General features: G+C 39.9%; 1 protein-coding gene across 36 annotated transcripts in view; it reads left to right on the top strand.

Annotated features, from left to right (window-relative positions):
* Positions 1-26,340, top strand: part of PHF21A (PHD finger protein 21A) — a 160,413-nt gene that overhangs the window by 110,553 nt on the left and 23,520 nt on the right. For 25 of the 36 annotated variants that reach the window (XM_045577859.1, XM_045577860.1, XM_036426404.2 and 22 more), the window contains 3 exons: positions 15,263-15,466; positions 21,310-21,561; positions 22,592-22,681. In XM_045577859.1, the coding sequence (XP_045433815.1) occupies positions 15,263-15,466; positions 21,310-21,561; positions 22,592-22,681 (546 nt within the window). The remainder of the gene's footprint in view (positions 1-15,262; positions 15,467-21,309; positions 21,562-22,591; positions 22,682-26,340) is intronic. The other 11 variants (XM_036426407.2, XM_036426416.2, XM_045577867.1 and 8 more) reach the window with 4 other exon arrangements.

Raw genomic sequence — 26,340 nt, 5'->3', positions numbered from 1 at the left:
CTTTATCTCTTGGCATGTGATCATTCAACATTATTATGCAGCAAGGAAATAACTAAATTTGTCTTCGATACTAGGTTTTAAATAATTGTGACTCATTTCATTGCAAACACCAGTCTGATATTTGCATTAAGAAAAACGTTTTTAAAAGGATACCATGGTAGTGTCATAAAGATAGACAGTACCCTAAGTTTGTAACAGTGTTAAGCAAAAGAAAAATATTAATGGAAAAATCCTTCCGTTTCATACATAAAGCATAGAGAAAAAGAAGCGTGTATGTAGTAGAATTCCCAGATCTAATCATCCACCTCCAAAATGTAAACAATCATTTCTCTGCCAAACACTTTCAGAAGTACTAAGCATGTCATTAATTTTCAAAAACAAAATTTGCTATAATTTTAAATCTCTAGGAAAGTGTTTTAAATATAACATTTGAGGAAGGAAGTGCTGTCCCTATATTTTAATTATCTGGTTGTCAGATTATACTTAACATAGACCAACATTCTCAGTGCATGCATTTGCCAGAGAAAGCGAGTTAGTGGTGAGCAGCATTGTCAGGATACCTGTTGACCTTCCTTAGGCCACTGTGGTTGGGGATGTGCCCAGAAACACAAACTATCATGGAAACCTTATTCCAAGATATTGTGAGGGCTATGAATGCCATTGGGTAAGGCAGAGGTATAAATATAGCTATCTTTTGTTCCCCAAATAATTGGGATCTTATGCAAGATTAATTGTTCCACCACCTATTTCCCAAATTGGCTTTCGTGTTATCTGCTCAAGCGTGTAACACCTAGCCTTTGCTCAGGCTGGAGAAACTACTAATCTATCTCTGTGCATATGGCAAGTAGCGTTCCGGGTACTGAATTAAAAACTCTGGCAGAAGGCATTATTCATGGACCAGGTCTCTCACTCTCTCAAAAAAAAAGAAATTACTTAGTGTATGTGGCCACTGTCAAGAAGGATAGAGATAGACTAAGGGCTAATTCTTAACCTGTTTTCAAAAAACGAGTTACTGAGAGATCCATAAGGAGAAATACTGTAACAAGTAAATTACCTTTCCAACGTGCAGTTTGTAGACACCAAGATGACCTAATTGTAATGTAGATCACCCTGTAACTATATCGCCCTGTAAACTTCAGTAAATTGAGTGTATTTCTTATGAGATGCTACCTTATCAGAGGTTAGAAAAATAATAATAAATTTGGTTTTACTATTGTAGAGATTATCAGAAGATTTTCAAATCACTTTTGGTTTAAATAAGCTCCCATCATACGTTTGCTGGTTTCCAGCTTTACGTTTTTGGTTTGTTTTTGTCTACACATTGTATAATTGAGTAGAGTGGCGGGGGCTGCCTTCAGCTTCTGCTTAAGTCTGCAGTATTAAAGCGTTCTTTTTGTTGCATGTGCTGGTCTTGCAGACTCTGTAGAGCCTTATCAAATGCAGCCAGTTGGTGCTGCTGGTATGAAAGCGCAGGGGAGCTCTCATGTGGAAGGTTAATGGAGTGTAATTATAAAGAAAAATGAACTGCTCAGCCACTCTATTTCACTCTACCTGCACCAAGAGTGACAAGTGTTCTGATCTTTTATAAACCCCGGAGCAGAGGTTTAACCATCTAAAACTATGACAGTATAACTGTCACACAAACAAACACCCTGTGAAGTATAGGTATGCACCCCTGTGTAGGAGTGATTTCTTCCTATTATAGGAACCTCAGGAAAGAGCACCTTCAACCACCAAGAAAAGGTCCTTGTTAAACATTGTACTTCCGTGTCACTTCTTCATTTCCACTCAGTTTGTTCCATTTTCTTTTCTTAAAGATGCTTTCTCTCCTCTGGTTAGTGGTAAGGCTGACAGCCTGCACATGAGTAGGTCCCTTCCACTGTATCCATCCGATGACAAATACCCTTGCTTTCGCCAAGCAGGTCCATCATACTTGTCCTCACTGCCCTCCTTCAATCAGCTGGGTTCTTTTTAAAAGGATGGAAATAGTCGTCTCCTTTCATCATCAGCATTTAAGCAGAGCAGGCTTCAGGAAGCTCAAGTTCTAACAGGTCTTGCCCCAGAACCTACATATCGCACAGAGATTACACACATTTGTAATGATCACAAGATGATCCTTATTCCTTTGCTTGGAAGTGTCACAGGAAATAGTAAGAAAAATGCAGCCGCGAGGAACAAGGACAGAGGAGAACCAACGAGACGTTCAAAGGGTGTGATGACTAGACAGACCTGTGTTCCTGGTGTGCCACATTACCGGTGAAGGTAGCAAAGATGTCCTGCCACGGAACATCCGGAGGGTCAGCGGAGCTGGATTGCAGAACTGGTTGATGTAGTGCTTTTGCCAGCTCAGCAGAGTTGAAATAAGGTGTTGCAGAGTGATGCACCACCACCAACACCCCTGACATCTTGTTCTTACCCAGCTAAAAACATAACCGCTCTTGGCGAGGTTGTGCTGCCTACTGAGCTAAGTAAATTCAGCCTCACAGACATTAGGCCTGTGGAGACTAAGCAGAAGTGATGGCTTGTCACTTGCACAGCAGTCTCATTGACTGAGCCCTGGTCTTGTGTGATGTGGGGGAGGGGCAGCCAGCATTTCTGGTAGCAGCTCTGAAAGCCGGGAGGCTGGTTTAAAACCTCTCGGTGTGCTTTATAATGTTATTTCCTCAGCCCCTTCACATATGGGTTTTGATAACCTGTGCTCTATTTTATAAGCAAAATAGTTGTATAGTTTTTATGGAAGTCGGATAAATCTGTTAGTGAATAAAAATTTAAAACCCAGCTTTATACGACTGGCTGGTAAGTAAAGTTTGCTGTGATTTCCCTCTAAAAACCCACTGACACCCAACATTCTTCCAGTCCAGAAGTTGCCAGCATCCATTCCATTACTAAGCTGGAGCCATTGTTCCAGTATTTAAGTTTTTGGCTTGAGGCTGGAAGGTTAGAAACAAAATCTTAAAAGTGTCCATAGACAGGAAAGCATGTCATTGTGTTGGGTTGGCTCCAGAGTGTATCCCTGCTCAGCTGCCAGAGAGAGTATCTTTGATGACAGAAATACAGTCTCTCTGTCATTTTTGGAGCACGTTACCCAGCTCTGTACACTCCCTTGGAAAACATTTCCCTCCAAGTGCTCAGAGAGTTTATAGGAACTTAACCTCAGCATGGATGTGATGGGTGTAATTTGCTCCAGACCCACCTCTTGAGCTGTCCATGCCTCAGCTCTGGCTGTCCCATTTCGGTCTTGACTGCACCCTCTGGCTCCTCTCCTTCTTGGCCCCTTCGCTTTGTTGCACGAGTCCCTCTTCTTCCTTGGCTCTCACAGTGTGTTTTTGATTCCTAGCTGTTTGCTGTGTCTGGAGGCTGATGATCAGCAAAGGACACCTCTCCTCTCAGCTCCCCACACCCGTGTACTGTACATTTAGACAGTCCGTTTGGATATCACCCCGCCTCCTATCAGCCCCAGAAGAGCTGGCTCAGACAAATGAGCTCCTTCTTTGTTCAGTGAACAGAGCTTCATTCAGATAGTTCTCCGGAGTGTAGGGATTCCACATTATGATGCCCTGTTTACTGTTCGGTAACCGTGCAGCTTCGGATTGGTCAGCAGTCACCACAAGCATTAGTTTCCGGTCTGAATCAATGGCATCACAGTTGCCTTCATGCACCCTGCACAACTGTGAGAATCTTATTTGATAAGAGGGTGTGAAAATTTACGATTGTAAAGAGTGTATAATCCTATGATTACTTGAGCTTAAAAAAAAAAATTTACACCATGAGGAAAATATTTGTGGAAAATGGTACCATCATGTTCCATTTATGGTTACTCAGAAAACAGAATTCTTGAAAAATTACTATGTAACCCATATGCTTATAACATGAATTCCTTTCTTCTTAATCATGTAAAGGAAATGATTTTGAAAAATCAAGAGTACTCAGAAACAAGAACCAGTTAAGTGCAGGAGATGTTTGTAGGGTTCTGGTTGGATTCCAAATCTGATGATTACATTTTGCTTACTCGAATTCCCTGGACAGCTTCAACAAGGTAGTTTTCATTTTTCTGACCTCTACAATGCTGCTGTTTAAACAGCTGCTTTCTTCTGCCCTGGAGACAGCTGTGATTCAGTGATGGAGACACTGATTCCAGCTCATTCTTACATCAGTATACATGGTGGGAGGGTTTAAATGATGTGTAAGTACTTGGAACTGTTTTGATAAAGTCAGCACAATTATGGAACATACTATTACTGAAGTTTTCATTCTCACCTTTATGCCCTATATATAGTTATCTGTCTCCCTTGTATCTTACCGTAGTCTCCTCAGTCCCTACTGAATGCTTGCGTTTTATGTCTGTCTGTGATTCTTCCCCCTAAAAGTCACCCCAGTCTTTTGTGGTGGTAAATTTAGGTCAACCAGTAAGCCGTTTTAATTTTCTGATTATATGAAATCCTTTTTGACTCACCTCTTATTGTTGAAGCTTTTTCTAAGTTATGGTTGATTCCTCTCCTAGTAACTATAGTTCTGTGTAATTACTACCTAGGGGTTGAAAATTAGTAGCCCGTGGGCTAAATCTCACCAGCAAATGTATTTTATTTGACTCAAAATGTTAAAAGCAATTCTTACATTAGTGCTTTTAGACAAGGCACTGCCTTTCCAGTTGGCCTTAGTCCCCATCACTCCTTGTCTCACAGCTGGCCAGCTGCAGTCACAAGTTGTGTGAATTCCCCATTCCTGAATGAAACCATCCTTTACCGATTTAGCTTCTTTATGGTATTTCAGGATCATTATGAGTATTAGTTTTCAGTGCTCATTTATAGAGGTAGAAAGTGTAGATTAAGGTAGAAAGCCCGGCCGGCATGGCTCAGTGGTTGAGCATCGACTATGTATGAACCAGATCACACTTTGATCCCCAGTAGGGGGGCATGCAGGAGGCAGCCGATCAATGATTCTCTCTCATCATTGATGTTTCTATTTTTCTCTCCCTCTCCCTTCCTCTCTGAAATCAATAAAAATGTTTAGAGAGATAGAGATAGAGATAGAGAGAGAGAGAGAGAGAGAGAGAGAGAGAGAGAGAGATTGTATTCTTTTGTATTCTTTTTTTTTTAAATATATTTTATTGATTTTTTACAGAGAGGAAGGGAGAGAGAGAGCTAGAAACGTCGAGGAGAGAGAAACATCGACCAGCTGCCTCTTGCACACCCCCTACACCGGGGATGTGCCCGCAACCAAGGTACATGCCCTTGACCGGAATCGAACCCAGGACCTTTCAATCCACAGACCGACGCTCTACCACTGAGCCAAACCGGCTTCGGCTAGATTGTATTCTTGACATTCAGAGATTCATATAATTTTAAGCAGAAGAGAATGTTGGAGCCCAGGTGAAGAAGCTGAGACCAAGATCAGGAAAATAATTTACTCACAGTCACAAACCTAGTTTAATAATAGATATGAGACCAGAACCCATATTTTTTTATCCTTTGTGTTATTTCTACTGCATAATACTGCCTCTCTACTCATTTTTTCTAAAGCAAACTGGGTATTATATATATTAATTAGGGGTTTTTTTTTCTAGGTTCTTTTGTGTTTTGTGTTAGTGTGTAGGTGGGGGTATGGAATTATCCTATATAATAAAAGCCTAATATGCTAAGTGTCTGGTCTACCGGTTGGCTGCTCAACCAATCAAAGCACAATATGCTAATGATATGCTAAGGCTGCTCAACAGCTCGCTATGATGTGCACTGATCACCAGGGGGGCATATAGTCAATTGGTTGACGAATCACTATGGCATGCACTAACCACCAGGGGGCAAATGCTCCAATTAGCAATTGATGGGGTCTGGCTGATTGGGACTGAGCGAAATGGGCCGGACATACTCTGGAGCCCTAGCTGGCCAACCTCTTAGCCCTGATAGTGCGCGGGTGGGTCTCTTGGCCTGGCCTGCACTCTCTCGCAAATGAGGACCCCTCAGGGGATGTTAGAGAGCCGGTTTTGGCCCAATCCCACAGGCCAGGCCAAAGTACTCCTCTGATGCAAAAATAGGCCTCTAGTCTATATATATAAAAGGCTAATATGCTAAGTGTCTGTCTGACTGGTAGCTATGATGCACACTGACCATCAGGGGGCAGACACTCAATGCAGGAGCAGACGAGCTGCAGTGACTTGGCACCCTGAAACCAGAGAGGAGGGAACCCGATTTCTCATGGGACCGCATGATTCCACCTTCAGCCATGGGTTATGTTGTTTTGGGGCACTGTTGGCCCTAAATCTGGTTTACTGCACACTTATGTTTGCATTCCACACTCTGTACAATAGCAACCTTGCAGAGTGCCCTCTTGCACTCGAGGACCCCTTAGGGGATGTTGGACTGCAGGTTTCAACCCAATCCCCGTAGGCCAGGCCGAAGGACCCCACTCACTCCCTTTGAGCCACAGTGCTAACCCCAGGTGTGGCCGGCCAGGGAGGGACCATGGGAGGTTGGCTCCAGGGCATGTCCTGCCCGTCTCTCCCAGTTCCACCCCACCAGCCACCTTCTAATTAATTTTTTTTTCAATGTGCACGAATACATGCACCAGGTCACTAGTATATCATAAACTAGAACTATTAAGTCTGACTCTACCCCTTACTTGAGACCTAGGTCAAGTCACTTAGATGCTCAGAGCCTCATTATCATAAGTGGCAGGTAATATCTACTTGATATTATTACTGTCATTTTTATTAGAACTCATCAGTGGCCACATTAGACTGTATCTAAAAATCAAGAGAACTATCGTGGTACATTTAGACAACAGAATATTATTCAATGCTGAAAAGAAGTAAGAGCTTATCAAGGCATGAAAAGGCCTGGAGGAACTTTAATGCATGTTACTACGTGGAAGAAGCTAATCAGAAAAGGCTATCTACTGTATATTTCTAACTATATGACATTATGGAAAAGGAAAATTATGGAGACAGTAAAATGACAGTGGTTGTCAGAGGCTGGGGAAGAAAGGGATGAATAGGCAGGGCACAGAATTTTTAGGGCAGTGAAATTATTTCATGTAATACTACAGTGATGGAAATATGTCATTATGAATTTGTCAAAACCCATAGACTATATAACAGTAAGAGTGAAGCCTAGTGTAAAACTATTAATTTTGAGTGATAAAGATGTGTCAGTGTAGATTCATCAGTTTTAGCAAATGTATCACTCTGGTGGGATGTTGATAGTTAGGGAGGTTGTAGGTGAGGGAGAAGGGGATATATGGAAATTCTCTGTACTTTCCAATCAATTTTACTGTGAACTTAAAACTGCTCTAAAAAATAAAGTTTTTTTGTTTGTTTTTGTTTTGTTTTTAATCAAGGGACTGCTCTTATATTCAGTAATGTGTTCTCTTTTCTTAAGAACCTGCACCTCAGTAATTTTGTTGGATGTGAAAACTGGAGAACAGTATAGTAAAAGAGTGAGCTACCCCCTCACTACTAAGAAATAGGCTAAAAGAAGATAAAAATAACAAATTATTTTTACTGCAGCCACTCCACATTTTCTGAAGCTTGGAGTGTGTGTGTGTGCATGCATGCATGCACATGTGTAAATGCTTTAAATATTAATATAGAGATTTGTCTGTCGAATTTGGTTATTTTCATAGCCTGTGAAAACTTAATTTTCTTTACACTTGAGATTTAATAAAATGCTTAACATTTTAACCAAATGTGTTTTATTCATTAAGAAATTGTTTATGCTTCTGTATTGCTGATTCTCTTTAATGAAATGTCTAGTACTTACCATTTAAAACAAAAAAAGCAAGCCTGCTCTGAAATTCTGAAAGATGAGTGCAGGCTTCTTCTGTCTCTGATGTAGAAAACCTGACTAAATACAGAACAGTGCAAATCATCCTTTGTCACATGTCTTGGATGATCCAATCCCTGAAGTTACCTATCCAGCCTATGAGGTGATGGAATGAATTGCTCTTCCTCTTCGTTATTTTATGTGGTGTCTTGTCAGAAAATAAATTTGTAACACTTCATTTCTCTCTTCAAGTGATTGTAACAAATGTTTCCGTGATAAACTAAATGACTGAAAAAGAGAATGCTTTGTGAAATTAAGAGATTTGGAATCTTTTTAAATCTATGTGCTTATGCTTTTACAGTAGATAATAAACATTATGTTTTTAAGTAGCAAGAGTGTCTTGTTTAGGATGTACTTTTTGTTCAAATACTTCCCAATTCAAAATGATAGTTTAGTAATTTATAAGACTTACTTTTGTTTAAGTGTAAAGAAAATGTTAAATTTCACCATAGAATATTTTCTACCTGGTGTATATATCCTGCCTGGCTTAGTGTATTGCCCTAATACCATTATATGTCTTTTTTCTATCTTTTAAGAAAAACTGCAGAATTTAGGATTGTTAAACAGTATTCTCACCTTTGGAAATGATTGATTTATGTCTTAGGACTTAGTTAAGTAATCTATTATGTTTGCCTCTTTAAGCATCTGGTTCTGCCTCGTGTTTCTGTGAAAAGAGGGCTTCCTGCATTATGTCACATTGTACCCAGGGCTCGGAGTAAGCAAAACAATCTGTTTTATCTGAGCAGTGTTCCATAAAATGGTAGGGGTTTTCAGTTTTGTTCCTCTCTTCCCATTTTAGGATCGTTACTGTGTTTAAATTGTATTTTCATATCCAACTTGTCAGGGACAGCTTCTGTGCAGCCATTTTCAATCATAATTCTTTTGTAAGGAAAACCACAGCAGCTTCAGGGCAGAGCAATGAGAGAATCTTGTAGTGTATGGGACAGCTGACATTAACTAGGCAGTGCTGCCTTTTAAGTTGTGGGGAGAGCCATAGAATGATGAATGGAAGCTGGTGGTGTGTGCACGTCTGTAACAGAGGGGCACGCCTTTTGCTGAATTTACTAATAGTAGCTTCTGTGTCATATCTCATTGAGTGCTACAAACACAATGATTAAGGCACTTTTTTATATTAGCAAGCAACTAAGTTATGCAGATTATAAATGGTTTTTACGTTTTTTTCTGCTGTCCTCATTACTGTATCTAGGGTCTTTGCTGGGTCAGGTTACATTTAAATTGGACATCTATTTCATACATTCGCAATCTGGGCTGCACCTATGTTTTTACACAGGGAAATATTCCCCAATGTTTTTTATTTTTAAGATCAAAAATTTCTTAATCAAAAGTTTTAAGATCAAACTTTCTCTTTCTTAATCCTGTACTTTGGGCAATTCTCAATTTTAAAAAAGTAGTTTGAACTAACATAAAAATGTTTGACTAGATGTTAAAAATCAAGTGATTAAAATATAATAGTTATTGTTTGGTGCAAGTTAAAGGCAATGCCCAGGTTCTTAGAAGAGTCCCTATGTTTCAGTGGGAGTTTGACTATAGCAGTCCCAGCAGTCTTTTATAGCGATGCATCAAGGTTTACCTATTAGAGTGGGAATGAACTAAATAAGAATGCAAACTGCCTTTCAATCAGGCCATCAAGTAAAGGGTCTAATCCCCTGTGGAGATGGAATATAAATCCCATTGATACGAATAAAAGCTCTATTCTCCTGTGGATAGGGAGTAAACCTATTGATGTAAGTGTGTGTGTGTGTGTGTGTGTGTGTGTGTGTGTGTGTGTGTTTTGAAGGAAGAGTAAACCACAAGAATATTTTTTAATTAAAAAAGTAAGCCAAAGTCTAATCAGTACCATGGCATATGCATTCTCTACCATCTGTTAAGCATCCATGTAGAGAATTTAGAACCTTATCGAAAATAAACTCTGATAATTCCAACTGATGCTGTTCCTTAATTCATTTACATTGTACTATATGAATTCCATGACACCTTGCAGAACTATAAAATAATTATTTATGTTCTCAACTCTTCAAGGCAAAACAAATCCTCTCTAGTGGACAACATATGCAGTTCACTGTACAGAGGAGGCGTAGGTACCACTTCTGTCAAACAGGTAGCTTTTTAAAGGGTATATTTCTTTTAAAAGGTTTAAAAAGGTTAGAAGCTATTTGTTAATTCTAACCCTCAAACTGTATATTGGAATGTTTGGAGAAAACTTTGTGGTACCTTACAAAACGATTAAAGCCCAAGTCCTTTTAACTAAGTATATTTTTATTGTTGCTGCCCCAGTATGCCTCCTCCTCCTCTTCAGAATCCGGCCGAGTGTTTCCCTGGAGCATTCCTCCTAGTGGCACCAGTGCACTCTCATCCACTGACTTGCACCTGCTGCATTAGGAATGAACTTATTCCGAGTTTCGTGCTTTCCCCTGTGTTTTATTTCACAAAATGGTGGAATCTTCATTTAATTTAATAGCACATACCTCTTACTGTGGATCGTAACTGTCATTGCTATGCCAGTACCACATTCCCTGTTCTTTAGGGGGTGATCACTGTGTGGCGTATCTCCTGCTGCCTCGTCAGGATTGAGGAATATTGGTGTTGCTCATAAATGCAGTGATTGTATTTCTGTCGAACAATAGAAAGTTTTTGTTTGAGTAAATTCTGACTTCATCAACAAGCATAAATTTCTCCACGTTAGTTTTTCTGCACACAAAAATTTTAGTTTCTCTAGTTACCTTTGAGCGCTTGGTGAGTCTGAAGACCTGGAAAAAATTTTCACTGCATTTTAGGTATAAAGATGGGTAAGATTTGTCCTAAAATGTTTGTGAAAAATTTTAAGTCTCTATCAGCCTCTGGTATGAAGGGTAATGGTTATATTTTCAGATTTTATGGTTGATTCATGGAAGGGGAAAAGGTGAATTTTAAGGCAGTACTTATGCAAGAAGTCTGAGTGGGTATGGTCCTCTCGTAATTGATATAAAACAGATAATGTCAACCGGAACGCAGGCAAGTGGAGTGACAGGCTGTGGAGGAAAGCAGAGACTTAGAGCACAGGCTTCCCAGAGGGCAGGGCCCTAGGCTGGGAGTGCCTTTCAAGAGAAGATTTCTGGAATTTGTGAGAGGTTGATAGAAGTAAATTGTGCCTTGGCTGGAGGGGTGGGGGCTGTCCTTCCATTTCTTGTCTTTCTTCTGTGCTTGCCCAGGCCATGCAACGTGCAGTGATTGACTTAGGAGAAAAGGAACCTAGTTTTCTGTTGAATTGGACCTATAAACTTCTGTATTTTTCATTGGGATCTGCCTTGCTGTCACGTGAACATGTTGATAGTATCACTGAATGTCACAGTGTTGATCAATGTGACCACCTGTCTCAGAAACTGTGACTCCAAGTGTCAGAAGTTCTGTGAACTCTTCTGCCTGAACAAGCCCTGATGAAACCTGGGGATGGGAAGGTCCAGGGAATCCAAGGCTCAGGATTGCACGTGGGTTGATGGAGCAGGTGGACAAATGGATTGAAGGGGGTGATGCTAGCCTGGCCCATTGGCCCATTGATTATATTAAGGAGAGAAGATAAGTCATAAGTTATTAACTTTTCTTCCTCATTTCTGTCATGATTCTCGCCAGCTTTTCCTCTTCCATTTTCTTCATTTCCCTCCTCTTTTATTCTCGTTAACCTATTTGTGAGTGACAATGGCAAAGCCTCAGGATAATGTTCCAAAATAATTAGCTACACTTAAAGTTCTGCCTTATATATGAATAACATTGAAAATATCAAATTGTTTATGCCAGCATAACATTCATTAATGACCACGGAAGTTGATTTCTTTGTTTAAAACATGTAATAGTGGCCAGCCGGTGTTGCACAGTGGTTGAGTGTTGACCTATGAATCACGGTTCGATTCCCAGTCAGGGCACATCCCCAGGTTAAGGACTCGATCCCCAATAGGGGATGGGGTGTGCAAGAGGCAGCTAATTGGTTATTCTTTCTCATCATTGATGTTTCTCTCTCTCTCCCTTTCCCTTCCACTCTGAAATCGATAAAAATATACTTTAAAAATAAATAAATAAAAACATGTATCCCTAACCAGTGGGTAGAATGTCGGCCTGCGGACTGAAGGGTCCCAGGTTCGATTCTGGTCAAGGGCATGTACCTTACTTGCGGGCACATCTCCCGCAGGAGGTGTGCAGGAGGCAGCTGATCAGTGTTTCTCTCTCATCAATGTTTCTAACTCTCTATCCCTCTCCCTTCCTCTCTGTAAAAAAAATAATAATAATAATAATAATAATAATAATCAATAAAATACATATATTTAAAAAATAAAATAAAATACATATATTTTAAGAGACGAGAAGCTACTTAACAACTTTGCTAATACCACACAGCTGAGATTTACAAAATATTATAGCTTTATTCTCTTGCTGCCACCAAAACTGGTCCTGACCCCGATCGGGGTCCTGCTGGAGTTACTGTGACTTTTGTGTTTACCAGAATTAACTAGAACAAGTCTGGATTGTTAGACGTAGCGAAGCCAACAACCTCCCTTATTAGCCAGTCCTTCAGAGTGGGCAGGGCCTCCGGACACCTGAAGAGCACACCGTGGCAGAGCTCTCTTGACTTTAGATGGTTGGTTTTCAGTCTGCAGGGGGAGAGGTTTGAGCTACAGAAGGCGTCAGCATTTCCCCCAAATCTTCATTTTAAAAAATGTCACAGACATGCACAGCTACACGCTTGGTATTCTAATCTTCTGGTAAACAGCGCACGGGGTGCAGCGGACGTGTGTTTCTGAGCAGCACCAGACCCTCTCTCCCAGAAAATTCACCCAGCTTGTGTGATCTGACCCATGTCCAATCTACGCAGCTCTCTTCTTCTCCCGCCTTTTTTGTTTCTTCTCCTCTCCAGGACTAATGTACGTGTGCGAGTATTTGAACCCTCCCCTCTCCCAGCCCCCACAAGCTCCACTGGCTTGGTTGTGAGTGCAGCGTGTCTCAGACTCCCACTTTCTCATGCTCCTTCTGATTGGTCATCACCTTGCTCCAGCCTTATGGCTGCAAAGTACTCCAGCCTGCATCCCTTTCTCCTTTCCCCTGCTGTTCCCTTCTGCTGTGCACAGCCCTGGGAGTGGGTTCCCGGCTTTGTCTCTTGCTTGTGGTTTACCCCAGTTAGGCAGTCAGTGAGAGAGAACACGGTATTTCGTATGGGTGGCTGTAAAGGAAAAAAACACCCTTTCCTTTTATGCCTGGTGTAATGATTATTTAGTTTACTCTGTCACATTTGTGGTGTATGCTTTCTTCCTGGTTTCTCTCCTTTTCCTGATTTGAGCTGAGTTTTTTGTTTTTTTAATAAAGGTTTTTTGAGTCCCTTTCTCTCACTGCTGTTACATATTTGTTAGTTTGTTATGTTTGATTAATGCTGATTAATATGTTTGGGGGGGGGGGCGTAAAAGCAACTCTAAATACTTATTTATTTGTTTAAATGTCTGGCAGTCACCAGGCAATGAAATCTGTGATTCTCATAATTATCTATAACACCCTTATTCTTGCTTTCCCCTCTCCTGAGACATATCGGTTCGATTACTCTGCCATTTATACTTGAGACTTGAGAGTTAATTTTTATAAGCATTTGATATTTTTATTAATTTGCATTTTTATTATTCTGCAGATGGTTTCTACAGAGACATTGGACTCTGCATTCTTTTTTCTTTTTAATATTTAACTACAGAAAGAGGAAATGCTAGCAGAGTGTATAGTACAGCAGACTCCCCCCCTCCCCCCCTTGGCCTTTATATGATATTTTCATTGTCCAAAAAAATCAATAATAAAAATATTTAAAATTCTCTCAAGAATGTATTTTGTATTGACTTAAAGTTTTTAAAAATCCATTTTGTAAATATTTTAATATTCAAACAATGTTAAGCCAGTAGCCTGCAGGTTTGGATTCTTTAGAGAATACAAATGAAGTTGGTTAGAATCATATGCAGGAATTTGAAAATCAACCTGGCTCGCTGATTTCACTTAACTCTTTATTTAAAGATTTTTATTCACTTCTTTTTCTCTACTCATAATATTAGAAAATAGCAATTACTTTTGTCAGAAATAACAAACCTCAATTGATAAACTCACTTAAAGTGAATGAGAGGGGTGCTGCTTATACTTCCAGCCATGAGGCCAGGAGAGTTGGAGCCCAAGTCTGGCCCCAGATGGTTATTATATATTCTCTGAGCCTTTTGCTAGTCTTTGGACGCATCACTTTACGTGTCATGTGAAGAAAATACGTGTCATGTGAAGAGTATGAGGACATTGACTTAGCTACAGAGTATAGTTGTGAGCAAAAGTCCTTTCCCTCATGCAGCTTACGTTCTGTTGAAATGTATTCTACAGTAACGAAGGTATCCAAGTACACATTTTCTTGAATTTGAACAGGTTTAAAAAATTCAGCAAATATTAATTTAAAGTTTTCATCCCATGTAACTAAATCCCTACTCTGCCCAAACCAAGATTTCTACAGATCTTGGCCCAGCAAAGAAGTCCAGCTCATGAGTACCCTTTTCAGTGATTTGGAATGTCTGTTGTTTATATTGCATATTTCTAAGATCAAGTTTCTTTGTTTAAAAGTCTTTAATATTTGAGTCTGGGATAGATACATGACATTTGATTAACAAAATTAGTATGGCTAGTATCTGTGTAGTCAGGTGCAAAAAGAAATATGACCATCAATGTGCCATAGTTCTGAGTACTTTACAACTAGCATCTGGCTTGGTTCTTGTAAAAATCTTAAGGATATTGTTAGTCGCCTCACTTTACAGAACAGGACATTGATCCATAGATAGGTTAAAGCAGTGGTTGGCAAACTGGGGCTCAGGAGCCACATGCAGCTCTTTGGCCCCTTAAGTGTGGCTCTTCCACAAAATACCACGTGTGGGTGTGCACATACAGTGCGATTAAAAATTCACGGCCCATGCACAGAAGTCGGTTTTCGGCTCTCAAAAGAAATTTCCATCGTTGTACTGTTGATATTTGGCTCTGTTGACTAATGAGCTTGCCAACCACTGGGTTAAGGAACTTGACCAACATCGTGTGACTGGTAAGTATTAATAGCAAAACTGAAATTTGAATTGAGGCAGCCTTTCTCCAGAGTCAGGTCTTCACTGACTATGCTCTACTACACTGCCTTTCCAGCCTAGATTGCTCAGCTAATAACAGTAAAGAAAGCTGAGCTCTGCTGCATAACTTCCTTTAGCTTTTCTTCCCACCTACATGCCTCTGTTTCCCTTTATAAAATGTTTCTTATGCCATAGGTTATCCTCATTTGTCAAATCTGTACATTTTAGATGTAACATTTACAAACTTTAAAGATGTTAGAGGCATATAATTATTGCATATTTCTACACAGCTGGTAGGACAATATTCTGATGGCTCTTCTTTCTTTTTTTCTCGTTTGGTAGAAAAGGGTCGTTGAACAGCTTCGGAAGAACCTGATAGTAAAGCAGGAACAACCAGACAAGTTCCAAATACAGCCATTGCCACAATCTGAAAACAAACTACAAACAGCACAGCAGCAACCACTACAGCAGCTACAGCAACAACAGCAGTACCACCACCACCACGCCCAGCCGGCGGCACCCTCTCCCAACCTGACCGCTTCACAGGTAAAGTTTGTGGGGAGGAGCACCGCGGGCTTTAGGTTGTGGACGGATGTGCTATTGGTCATGTGGAATGAGGTCCTGTTTCAGGCTCTATATAAGCTCAACCAGCCCTACACAAAAGTTATTTTGGTTCCTTTTTTGTATTATAACTGGGATAGCAACCACTTGAAATTGATTTGCAGAGGAAAATAACATTACTAAGGAGCAAAAGTTAAATCATTTTCCAACTGTCCAGAGAAGGAGGGAAAGTTAGTGGGTGACAAAGAAAAATTGCTTCTCAGAATAAGAACAGAAGTAGCGTCTTCTTTTCAGTTTCTGGAAATATTTATTTGAGCTTGTTCTAAAAGTCTGTGTGATTTCACCTCCTCTGGAATTGTTTTTCTGGAGTTCTTAGCAATTAGGCATGGAGATATTACAGGATCAGGTAGAAAGAGCATTTAGAAGGGTGATATATTTCCATTATTCATAGAAACAAAATATTCATTTATAAGTCCATATTCATGAGAATATGAATCTGTTCTAATACACAGAAGGAAATCTAAAATGGAAGCTGTAGGTCAAAACTAGCACTAAGAAGTAGAAGCTTAATAACATTCTAACTTGGTGAAGCTGTGCAAATGATTTTACTTTAAATGGCATTTAAGCTAGAATATAATGTAAGAATAAGGAAGCAGTCAAGACACACAAAAGGACATATTTGGGAACAATATTCAGTTACTAGTAAGAAAATTATTCAAGTTTGATCTCCACACTCTTAGATATAATATGGGCACAGCTCTTTTAAATATATTTTTTATTTATTTCAGACAGAGGAAGGGAGAGAGAGAGAGGGAAACATCAACAGTGGGAGAGAATCACTGATGAGCCTCCTGCATGCCCCTTACCAGGGCTTGAGCCTAAAACCCAGCCATGTGCTCTGACTGGGAATTGAACCATGACCTCCTGGTTCATAGGTAAGTGCTCAACCACTGAGCCACGCTGGTGGCACAGCTTTTAAAATAGGACAATTGAACAGTGGTTCTTGATCCTTGAAGGTCACAGACCGCTTTAAGCCTCTGTTGAAAACTATGCATCCCCTCCCCAGAAAAATACACATTTTCACTTAATACATTCATTTGGCACATGATTTCAAGGACTTAAATCTTATGAATCCTAAGTGTGGATATCTCTGACCCATCAACACCAAGTCTTCACTGTATCTTTATATGTAAAGGGAAAGGTTTATGTACATTCATTTTGCAAGTGAAGAATGCGTTTCTTACAAAAAATACTAAAGATTACTAAAGTTTGTTAACATTTAATAAAGATTACTATATATTGGTGCTCTCCTAAGTGCTTTACATATATAATGTACACAATCCTCACTCCAACTTTAATAAGGAAGGTGTTGTATTTTTATCTCTCTCCCTTTTTCTTTTTTTAAGAAAGAAAACTAAGACACAAAGAGATTAAGTAATTATCTAAAATCATGTAGGTTGTATGTAGTGGAGCCAAGATATGAACCTAGATATTCTGGCTGAAAAATCTATTCATCACTCTTCTGTACTGCCATATAATACAAAAAAAAAAAAAGAAAGAAAGAAAGAAAGAAAAGAAAAAAAAAGAAAGAAAAGAAAAGAAAAAAGAAATTATATAAAAATGCCAGAAAAGGAAAAGGAAGAATCCCTGTTGTGAATCAGATAATAGAGCATCCAGCAGAATGTTTACCCTGATCTCCACCCCAAGGTATTTGAAAATTAGGTATTCAAACTGACTTCTGAAACCTCTGGACCAGGACTTGTATTCCTTCTGAAAGATTGCTTACCAGATTACTTTGTTGGACTTTTAAACAGAGTCGGATTAGGTTGTTCCCTTTCCAAAGTACAGTTTGATCAGAAAGAGTTCACATGGAAGGAAAGTGGCAGACTTCATTATTTCTTGGTATGTAGGAATTTTCTGCCTTGATCCATGAAAACTTTCTGTTCAAGTAACATTCCATGTCACACAAATCAGAGGAAATGTTTAAGTGACACAGTAGCCATTCCCTTCCTTGTATGATCTGAGTTATGTGCTACTTTGAGGTGATAATAGGGAGGGGCATAGGGCTATCCCCAAAACAGTGTGTGACATCTCTCCATCTGAAGCCACCTAGTATAGTTTATTGGTTTGGTTAAGCTTATTTTACTAATATTTATTTTATATAATGCAAAAGTTTAATATTAAAAAGTCAAAAGATCCTCTAGGTTTTTGGGTTTTGTTTTTACAATAAACAACCAATAAGTATTTATTGGGCACTTTCTATGTGCTAGATTCTGGTATATAAAGATAATGGTTCCTGCCTAGAATCTGGTATACTGTAATTTTCATTCATTCTCTAAATATGTATGGAGTCTGTACTCTATTAGGCAATGTAGAGGATAGATTCATAAATAAGACAGAATTTCTGTCTTCAAGAATTTAAAAACTTTAGAGAAGGAGAGAGAATGAAAACAGTTAACAAAGAAGAAAATGAAAGAGCTGAGAAAAATACCAGAGGACAGTGCTTTTGAGAGGAGGGAACAGAGAGAACTTCACAAAGGAGGTGGAGGTGGCATTTGAGCAGGACCTTGACAGACAAGGGAAATTTCAGTGGTGAGCAGCAGGAGATAGAGCATCACAGTGAGGGGTGGAGTCAAAAAAGTAAATGCTTTCCCGGGAGGGTCAGGGTGGTGTGGAAAGGAGGCTGATTTGCCTGGAGTGTGGACTCAGGAAATAGTGGAAAGGGAGATGAAACCCTAAAGGGAGGAAGCGACGAGCTTGTGGAAACCCTCCAATGCATGACAAAACTTAGGGAATTTGGCAGTTATAGAGTCATTAAAGGTTCATGAGGTCAAGAACAAATAAGAAGTCGTATATGGCGTATACTGAATACCTGAGTTCTATATATTGGTACTCTCCTAAGTGTTTTTACACAATTCTGGTAACTGTTGAGTAGCAATCACAGCATAGGCGGGGAGAAGAAAGTGTTTTATTCTAAATCAGGTTAGCAGGTACCAAAGTGGGGGGATAGGAGGACCAGTTCTCTTAATTAACTCCAACTCTAAGTTCTGATTTGTGCATTGGAGTTTGTATGTTTTCAATCAATACCCTGTGCTTAGTAGATATAGAACAATAACAACTGAACAAAAATAAATAAATGAAAAGGATTTTGCAGTTAGTGCTTCTTACCATGTATTTCTGTATTAACTTCTAGTTCATGCAGTTTGGGTTTTGTCAGAATTAAAGAACCCTTTCATGAAATTGTGGGGAAGCTGCATCTTCTCTGGAAGGCAGTCATCCTGGGATTGTCCCGGCCAGAAAAGGACAGCTTCCATAGACATAACTTTCTTTGTTGTTGGGTACCTTTCCTCTCTGTGTCTTTTCTCCTCCTGCCAGAACAGTTCCGAGGTTTTCATTAGATTTGAATTTCAAAACTCTAGAGTCTCTTTGTCATCTAAACTCTAACACTCCAAGATTGGTTTATGCTCTTCATAATAGAATAGTTATGCTATTAATAGTTAGAATAGAAGAAGCACTAGGGCAGGAGTAAATATTCAGATAATACCTGTGTCAATACCTGGTATCAATAGTAGTAAATACTTTCTCCAAAACTTTTTTCTTGGTGCATATAGTCCTGAGTCTTGTGCCTGGGTATAGAAAGAGTTATATGGCTGCTAGAATACATACAGTAAAATGAGCCACAACAAATAAAGTAGAATAAAAATGCTAGCCTAAAGATGTGAAAAAACCTGTTAGGTTCCTGTGTTTTTTAAGTGTTGCAGGTAATGGTAAGTATGTAATTCAGATGAGTTTGAGATTTACTTGAAACAGGTATGTTTCAGAAAAAAAGTATATTAACCTCTTTTAAAGCAGTAACAACATGCACACTTTAAAAAAATCTCATCAGTGAGTTCTGATTAGAGCTTTGCTTCCATAACCCATAGTAATACGAAGATGTGATTTGCTCACCACTTCAAAAGCTTTTTGTATGTATATGTTTTAAATTGAAAGGTAGAGCTAACATCACACTGAGTTAAAAACTTTTATTACAAATATCTGGTAAAACACACACACACACACACACACACACACACACACACACACACGCACGCACACAAACAAAACAAAACAAAAACACACACCCAAAAATAGCTGGTAAAGTAAAGTCAGTTCTTCTGCAGCACTACAGTAACATTTCTAATGCTAATTAGCAGTTAGCTTTTCTTTGGTTTTCATCCCTGAATAGAGAGTAGATGGCCTGCTGACCCCTAAAAGATATAGGATGTTCTCCTTTCACTCTCATTTCACGTTTGAGGAGGCAGTGGCAAGGAGAACAAGCCACTCCTGTGTTGTTGGCTCAGAGAAGAGGAAACAAAGATTTGGGTGATTTTGATGATAAGCCTTAATCAGGATTGCTGATTAGGCTATGATGGAATAGATCAGGCCAGATCATTAAATTTTTGGTTAACAGAAATAAAAAGATGTTAAAAGATTAAGTCATACACATATTAGTATATATGTTTAAGGCAGAAAACAGAAATAAAAAATTGCCTGTAACCAAGCAACTTAATACACAAGTAGTTCCGTAGACACGGAAATAGAAATTCACAAGGGAATTTGTCCAGATCTGATTCGGGGAGAGTGGGGTCCTTCTCACTGTCTAGACTCTACTAGAGCAACATTATCCCACAGAACTTTCCGCACTGGTGGAAATCACCGTCCCTTTTGGTAGTCACGAGCCACCTATGGCTGCTCAATGCTTGAAATGGGCCAAGTGACTGATGAACTTATGTTTTGATTTTATTTTGTTTTAACTAATTTAATTTAAACAGCCATTTGTGGCTAGTAGCTACCAAATTGGACAGTGCAAGTGTAAAGAAGAAAAAGGCGGGGTAGTATCAAAGTCAGAACCAGCAGGTTGTACCAGATAAACTTCATGTTCCTGAGATGTCTGTACCTTGAGTGACTGACTAGTAGCACTAGATGATGTGTGTTCTGTGTGCCTGGCTCCATTAGTTACTCCAGTGGAAAGCGTAGAAAACACAGCCTCACAGCTGCAGTAGCCGTCATGGAGCACCAGTCAAGCCGTCTCGCCTCTATCCGTCCTCTCATCTGGGAGGCTTTTTGAAACTCAGCTGTTTGTTTCCACCTTGTCACATTTCACTGGACCTTGGTCACTCCTACAGTTCTCCATAGTAAAGATTATAGGTAGTGACTCAGGTCCCTTTGGTATCAAGAGCTGGCACTATATACTACCGTAGTTGGTTTTATTATTGGTGTTTGGGATTTACTGCCTTTGAGGCAACAATTACACTAATCCTCATATAAAATTATATATATATATATATATATATATATATATATATATATATGCTCTCCTTTTATCCCTGCCTTTTGTCACAGATGGCAGATAATCAGAATCACACGATGGCTTTCTTCCTATTGATGAGATCATAGCAATTAAGGATAGCGATAGTGTGTTCCTCATTGATTGGAAACTTCTAAAAATTTTAAATTAATTGAGAGCAAGCTAAAAATTAGAAAAGCCAAAAGATACACTCATATTCTGTATCTGTAAACCCACCCCACTCATTATTGAAAACCTTGTGCCCATATTAGTTGCAGTTATTACTGTGAGCCTAACGCTACATTTGAAAATGCTGGCAAACTAGAAATCATCTTTCTCTGTAGTAACCGTGTGCTCTGTGTACACAAAAGAAATGTTGTTATACCGAGGAACTTGATTGATTATGAGAATTAATTGCTTTGTTTTCTGCTGGGGGTTAGCAGGATATTGTTTATTAGGATCACAGTTCAGTATCCTAATATCTGTTCTCCGTGTCTCCTAGAAGACTGTAACTACAGCTTCTATGATTACCACAAAGACACTACCTCTCGTCTTGAAAGCAGCAACTGCAACCATGCCTGCCTCTGTTGTGGGCCAGAGACCTACCATTGCTATGGTGACCGCCATCAACAGTCAGAAGGCTGTGCTCAGCACTGATGTGCAGAACACACCAGTCAACCTCCAGACGTCTAGTAAGGTCACTGGGCCTGGGGCAGAGGCTGTCCAAATTGTGGCAAAAAACACGGTCACTCTGGTAAGCCAGCAGCTGCTATTCATGGGTGCCCACATTAGAGGGATATGCATTTGCAGAATATATCTATTTTATGCTACTGCTGGATTTTTTCATCTCTATCACTCTATCCTTTGGGACTAACCAGGGAATATGGCTTTCCTACTGTCTTCAAAAATAACTATAGCGGTATCCTGACACCAAAGACCAAAACCCATTCAGTGCATAATTGGAGATCAAAGTCTGACTTGGTTTGAGGGGGAGATGTCCTTCACAGAGGCATGCACACTGTTTCGTGTTCCTCTTCCTCCTGTCCACGGCCCAGCCTGTGGAACTTGAGTGCTGAGACTCTGGTGCCATATTATTGGTTTTGGGAAACTCCCTACTGTATTCTTATAACTCACTATACTTTGAAATTATCACCCATGAAATAATGAACAAAATTGTTCTTGAGATTTCTAGGGTAAACCATTTGGAAACTGATGTTCTCAGAATCTTGGGGAAGGATGTCCAAATTGTGGTTTAAAAGTTTGCTCCTATAATGGCAGCTAAGCGTTCGTGGTGGCTTTTGAATGATAACCAGTGATGAGTGAACTAGAGAGCAATGACAGGAAGCTTCACCATTTAAACCCAGGAATCTGTAGAGAAGCAACCAGATAACTCAGCCAGGTGCTGAGATTGAGAAACTTCTTATAGGAATAAAGGCATTCTTTGTAAGACAAAACTCTACTAGTATGTTAGGAAAGGGCCCATTTGGCCAGGAGGCAAGTTTGATTTTACTTTGGATCCAGTCTTGACTTTTAAAATACTCAAGTGCAAAAGTTCTTAAGTGTCAAAGGAAATTGCCTAAGCATGCTGAGCCTGCATGTTGCACATTAGGTATGTGAGGGAACAAATGTGGTTGGTTCACTCTGTGGGGTGAAGCATGCAAGCGGGAGAGTGTTAATTCAGATGGTTAGTCTATAGTGAGAGCTCATAGAAAATATTGTCAGTGATGCTTTGGTATTGGACATTTATTTTCCCCTCTGGTTTACTTATCGTTCTCATTTTTTAGCAGGTTCAGGCAACACCTCCTCAGCCCATCAAAGTACCACAGTTTATCCCTCCTCCTAGACTCACTCCACGTCCAAACTTCCTTCCACAGGTGAGTGAACTGCTGACAAGCCAATAAGGGTTAGGTGGCCATGAATCCTTGAGGGCACTTTCTACATAGCCTGTAATGCTCTTGTCAGATCAGCTGTGGACAGATCCCTCTTAGCTAAAGATTCCAGCTGCTGATGTCTCTACCATGACAACGCTTATTTTATTATTGCAGTTTCTTAACGGTGACCAGTGGCAGTAGCAGGGGGATGTAGGGAAAGGACATTTTCCTAAATTTAATTAATATAACACCATTTTAAACTTATAATGTTAACTTACTGGAAGAAGTGAGCGAATACCTGCCTGCCAGTGGGGAAGGAATATAAATATCACTTTCCCCTCCCTGTTTGCCAAAGACAGCAGGGAAGGAAACAACAGCCAAACTACCTAGTAGACACCATTCCGTTCTACTCTGGAAAGTGATGGCACTGAACACCACACTTAAACAGAGCTGTGCTTCTGAGGATTTAGACTTCAGGTCTGTACAGCCTGCCCATCTTCTCTTGAGAACATTCCTAGCAGTTGGGCTGAATTCACCGTTTTCATGGCAGAGTGTCGGTATTGCCCCAGTCTGGGTCTTGAGGGGGTTGATTTGCCTGATGGAAAGGTTGGGAATTCCTATCTGAGGCCCCAAGTTTCAGGCAAAGAGCGAAGAGAAAGGAGTTTTGTGGTCAGTTGACTTAGGTGATTTCTGAACTGCCTATATGATTTTAATCATTTATGAGATAAATTCTTTTTTTTTTAACTGCTTTTTTATTGATTTTAGAGAGAGGAAGGGAGAGGGAGAGAGAGAGAGAAGTATCAGTGATGGGAGAGAATCATTTATCAGCTGCCTCCTGCGTGTCCCCCACTGGGGATCAACCCTCAACTCGGGCATATGCCCTGATTGGGAATCCAATCGCAACCTCCTGGTTCCTGGGTTGATGCTCAACTGCTGAGCCATACCAGCCAGGCTATTAGATAAATTCTTAATAAATATCTTTTGTTTCAAAAAAGGCACTAAACACTATGGATATGCCAGTTTCAAGACAGACAGATCCCTGCCCTCAGAGCTTCAGACACATTACAGGCAATTACACTGTCTGTTAGGGAGGGATATCCAACTCCTTCTTAAGAATATTACAGAACATTTCCTTGAAGAGTTGACATTCTATCTGAAACCTAAAGTCCTAGTAAAGTCAGGCTGACAAAGTTTTGGGGAAGAATAAAAATGCTCCAGGCTGAGAACAGAACATAAACCCAAGTCTGGGTTGGAGAAATGCATGGAAGCTTAGGAACCAGACGTGATTCAGTGTGGCTGGAACAGTGGGCCTCGGGCTGGAGTAAGCAGGGGGCTGGAGAAGCCCATTGGGCTAGAGCCTGGGGAGCAGTATAGGCTGTGTCAGAATTTGGGCCTTATCCCAGGAACAGTGGGGAGCCATGAAAGCATTTTCAGACAGGAACTTGACATGATCAGATTTTTGTTTTAGAAAATTTCTCCTTGCCACTGTGTGGAGAATAGATTAGAGGGGGTGAGGCCTGTGGGAGGAAGAACAGTTAGAATACTGTCAACAATAGAGAATATTGCTACATGCCACTGACTGTAACACGGTATGTGGATTATCTATTTTAATCCTCACGGCAACCTTATGAAAGTATGTGTTGCTCTTTTTTAGGTGAGGACTCTAAGGCTTAGTCCATGCTTTTTAAATGATGGATTATGACTCAGTAGTTGGCTGTGAAGTCAGTTTAGTGGATTAAATGCAGAGTTTTTAAATAAAATGAACAATACATAATAGAAAATATTAGAGTGCATAGCACATAAGGATTGTTTCATGAAGTTTTTATTTTTAGAGACAGAGATATATGTCTATGTGTGTATACTGGTTACAATGTGAAATTATTTCCTACTATATGACTACAACACCCACCACAGGGTCACCTTAAATTAAGCTGAACATTCAGAGTCGCCAGGGTCCACACTTGGCAACAGTGTACTTTGAACAATGCAGGACAGAAACCAGCTTTTTCTCAGCATCAGCCATTTTTCTTGAATGTGCATCCCTACAGTAGCCATATGCAGTCTCTGCAACTGCCCAGGGATAGCTCAAAGTTGGGGAAATCAGGGCAGTGGGAGAGCCACTCTGCCATATATGCCTCACAGAAGCCAGTGTATCTTACAACGATTCTATAGGCCTGATTTGCAAGGTCCCTGCAATGGGCATGCCCAGTTATAAGCATGACCCCACTTTGGAAATCCCAAAGAATGGTGTCCCAAGTATTTATGGATCTCGCCATTAAGATTCGATTTAGCAATAAGGGTCATTCTCACTATAAGCAATGTTGCCTGGTAACATAGTTGATATTCTTACCTTTATTGGGTTTCCAGGAAAACAGAACAGGAGAATAAATGAATTAATTGAATCCTCCACTCTAATGCATAAGAGGGAAGGATTTTGCCCATAAGATCACAGTTTAGAAAGTTTGAAAAATACTGGCTTAGAGAGATTAAGTATGTTGCTTAAGGTTATGCAGCTAGCAAGTGGTAGAACCAGGATTTGAACCCAGGCAAGGCTGACCCATGTTTTTAATTAAATTTCTGCCACTTTTTAAGTAAACCAAACATAGGGTAAAGTAGTGGCAGTGAGAAGAGAAAGTAGGACATATTTGAGAAGGATTTAGGAAGTTGAGGTGGAGGAGGAAACATCAAGAATTGTTCTGAGCCAAAACTGGTTTGGTTCAATGGATAGAGTGTCAGCCTGGGGACTGAAAGGTCCCAGGTTCAATTCTGGTCAAGGGACATGTAACTTGATTGCAGGCACATCCCCAGTAGGGGGTGTGCAGGAGGCAGCTGATCAATGTTTCTCTCTCATTGATGTTTCTAGCTCTCTATCCCTCTCCCTTCCTCTCTGTAAAAAATCAATAAAATCTATTTTTTTAAATAATTGTTATGAAGTTTATTTAGAAAAGAAAGGAAAATTTACTGAGGTGATGATTTTAAGAGGAAGAGAAGGTTGCAGGAAGAAATTAATGAGTTTTAGATACGTTGATTTTGAACTTCTTGTGAGATTTCCAAGTAGAGATGTCCAGCCGGCAGTTGGGTATGATTCTGAAATTTAGGAAATGTCTGGTCCTGAGATACAAGGGCGGAAGTCTTCAGTACATTGATGGAAACTGAAAAGCCCCAGGGTGGATGAGAACTCCCAGGAGGAGTGAGGACACTGCGAAGAAAGGTTCCAGGACAGAATCCCCAAGTACACTTACACTTAGTGTTAGAGGAAGTGGATACCCACAAAGGAGACTGAGAGAAGGGGTGACCAAGAACAGGGGTTAAAGGGTCAGAGATGGGGGTGAACTGAAGTGTGGATAGGAAGAAATTTAGAATGTGAATTAAGGCCATAGACAGCATTATTACCGTACTCTGCTGCACAAATTCTGAGTGAGACCAGTCTTTGGATTGGGTATTTGACCTCAACCTAAAAAGATGGCATATTTAAAAGAAGGAGCTAAGTTTAGAATCAGAAGAACTGTGTTCTAGGGTAGCATTTGGACCCTCTAAAGAGCTGATGAGTATTGTATTTTTATTTTTTAAAAAATATATTTTATTGATTTTCTACAGAGAGTTAGAAACATTGATGAGAGAGAAACATTGATCAGCTGCCAAAGTGCATGCCCTTGATCGGA

The sequence above is a fragment of the Pipistrellus kuhlii genome, unplaced genomic scaffold, assembly GCF_014108245.1.
Source record: "Pipistrellus kuhlii isolate mPipKuh1 unplaced genomic scaffold, mPipKuh1.p scaffold_m20_p_9, whole genome shotgun sequence".
Taxonomy (NCBI): Eukaryota; Metazoa; Chordata; class Mammalia; order Chiroptera; family Vespertilionidae; genus Pipistrellus; species Pipistrellus kuhlii.
The sequence above is the reverse complement of the archived record's forward strand: the minus strand, read 5'-3'. Positions and strand labels throughout refer to the sequence as shown.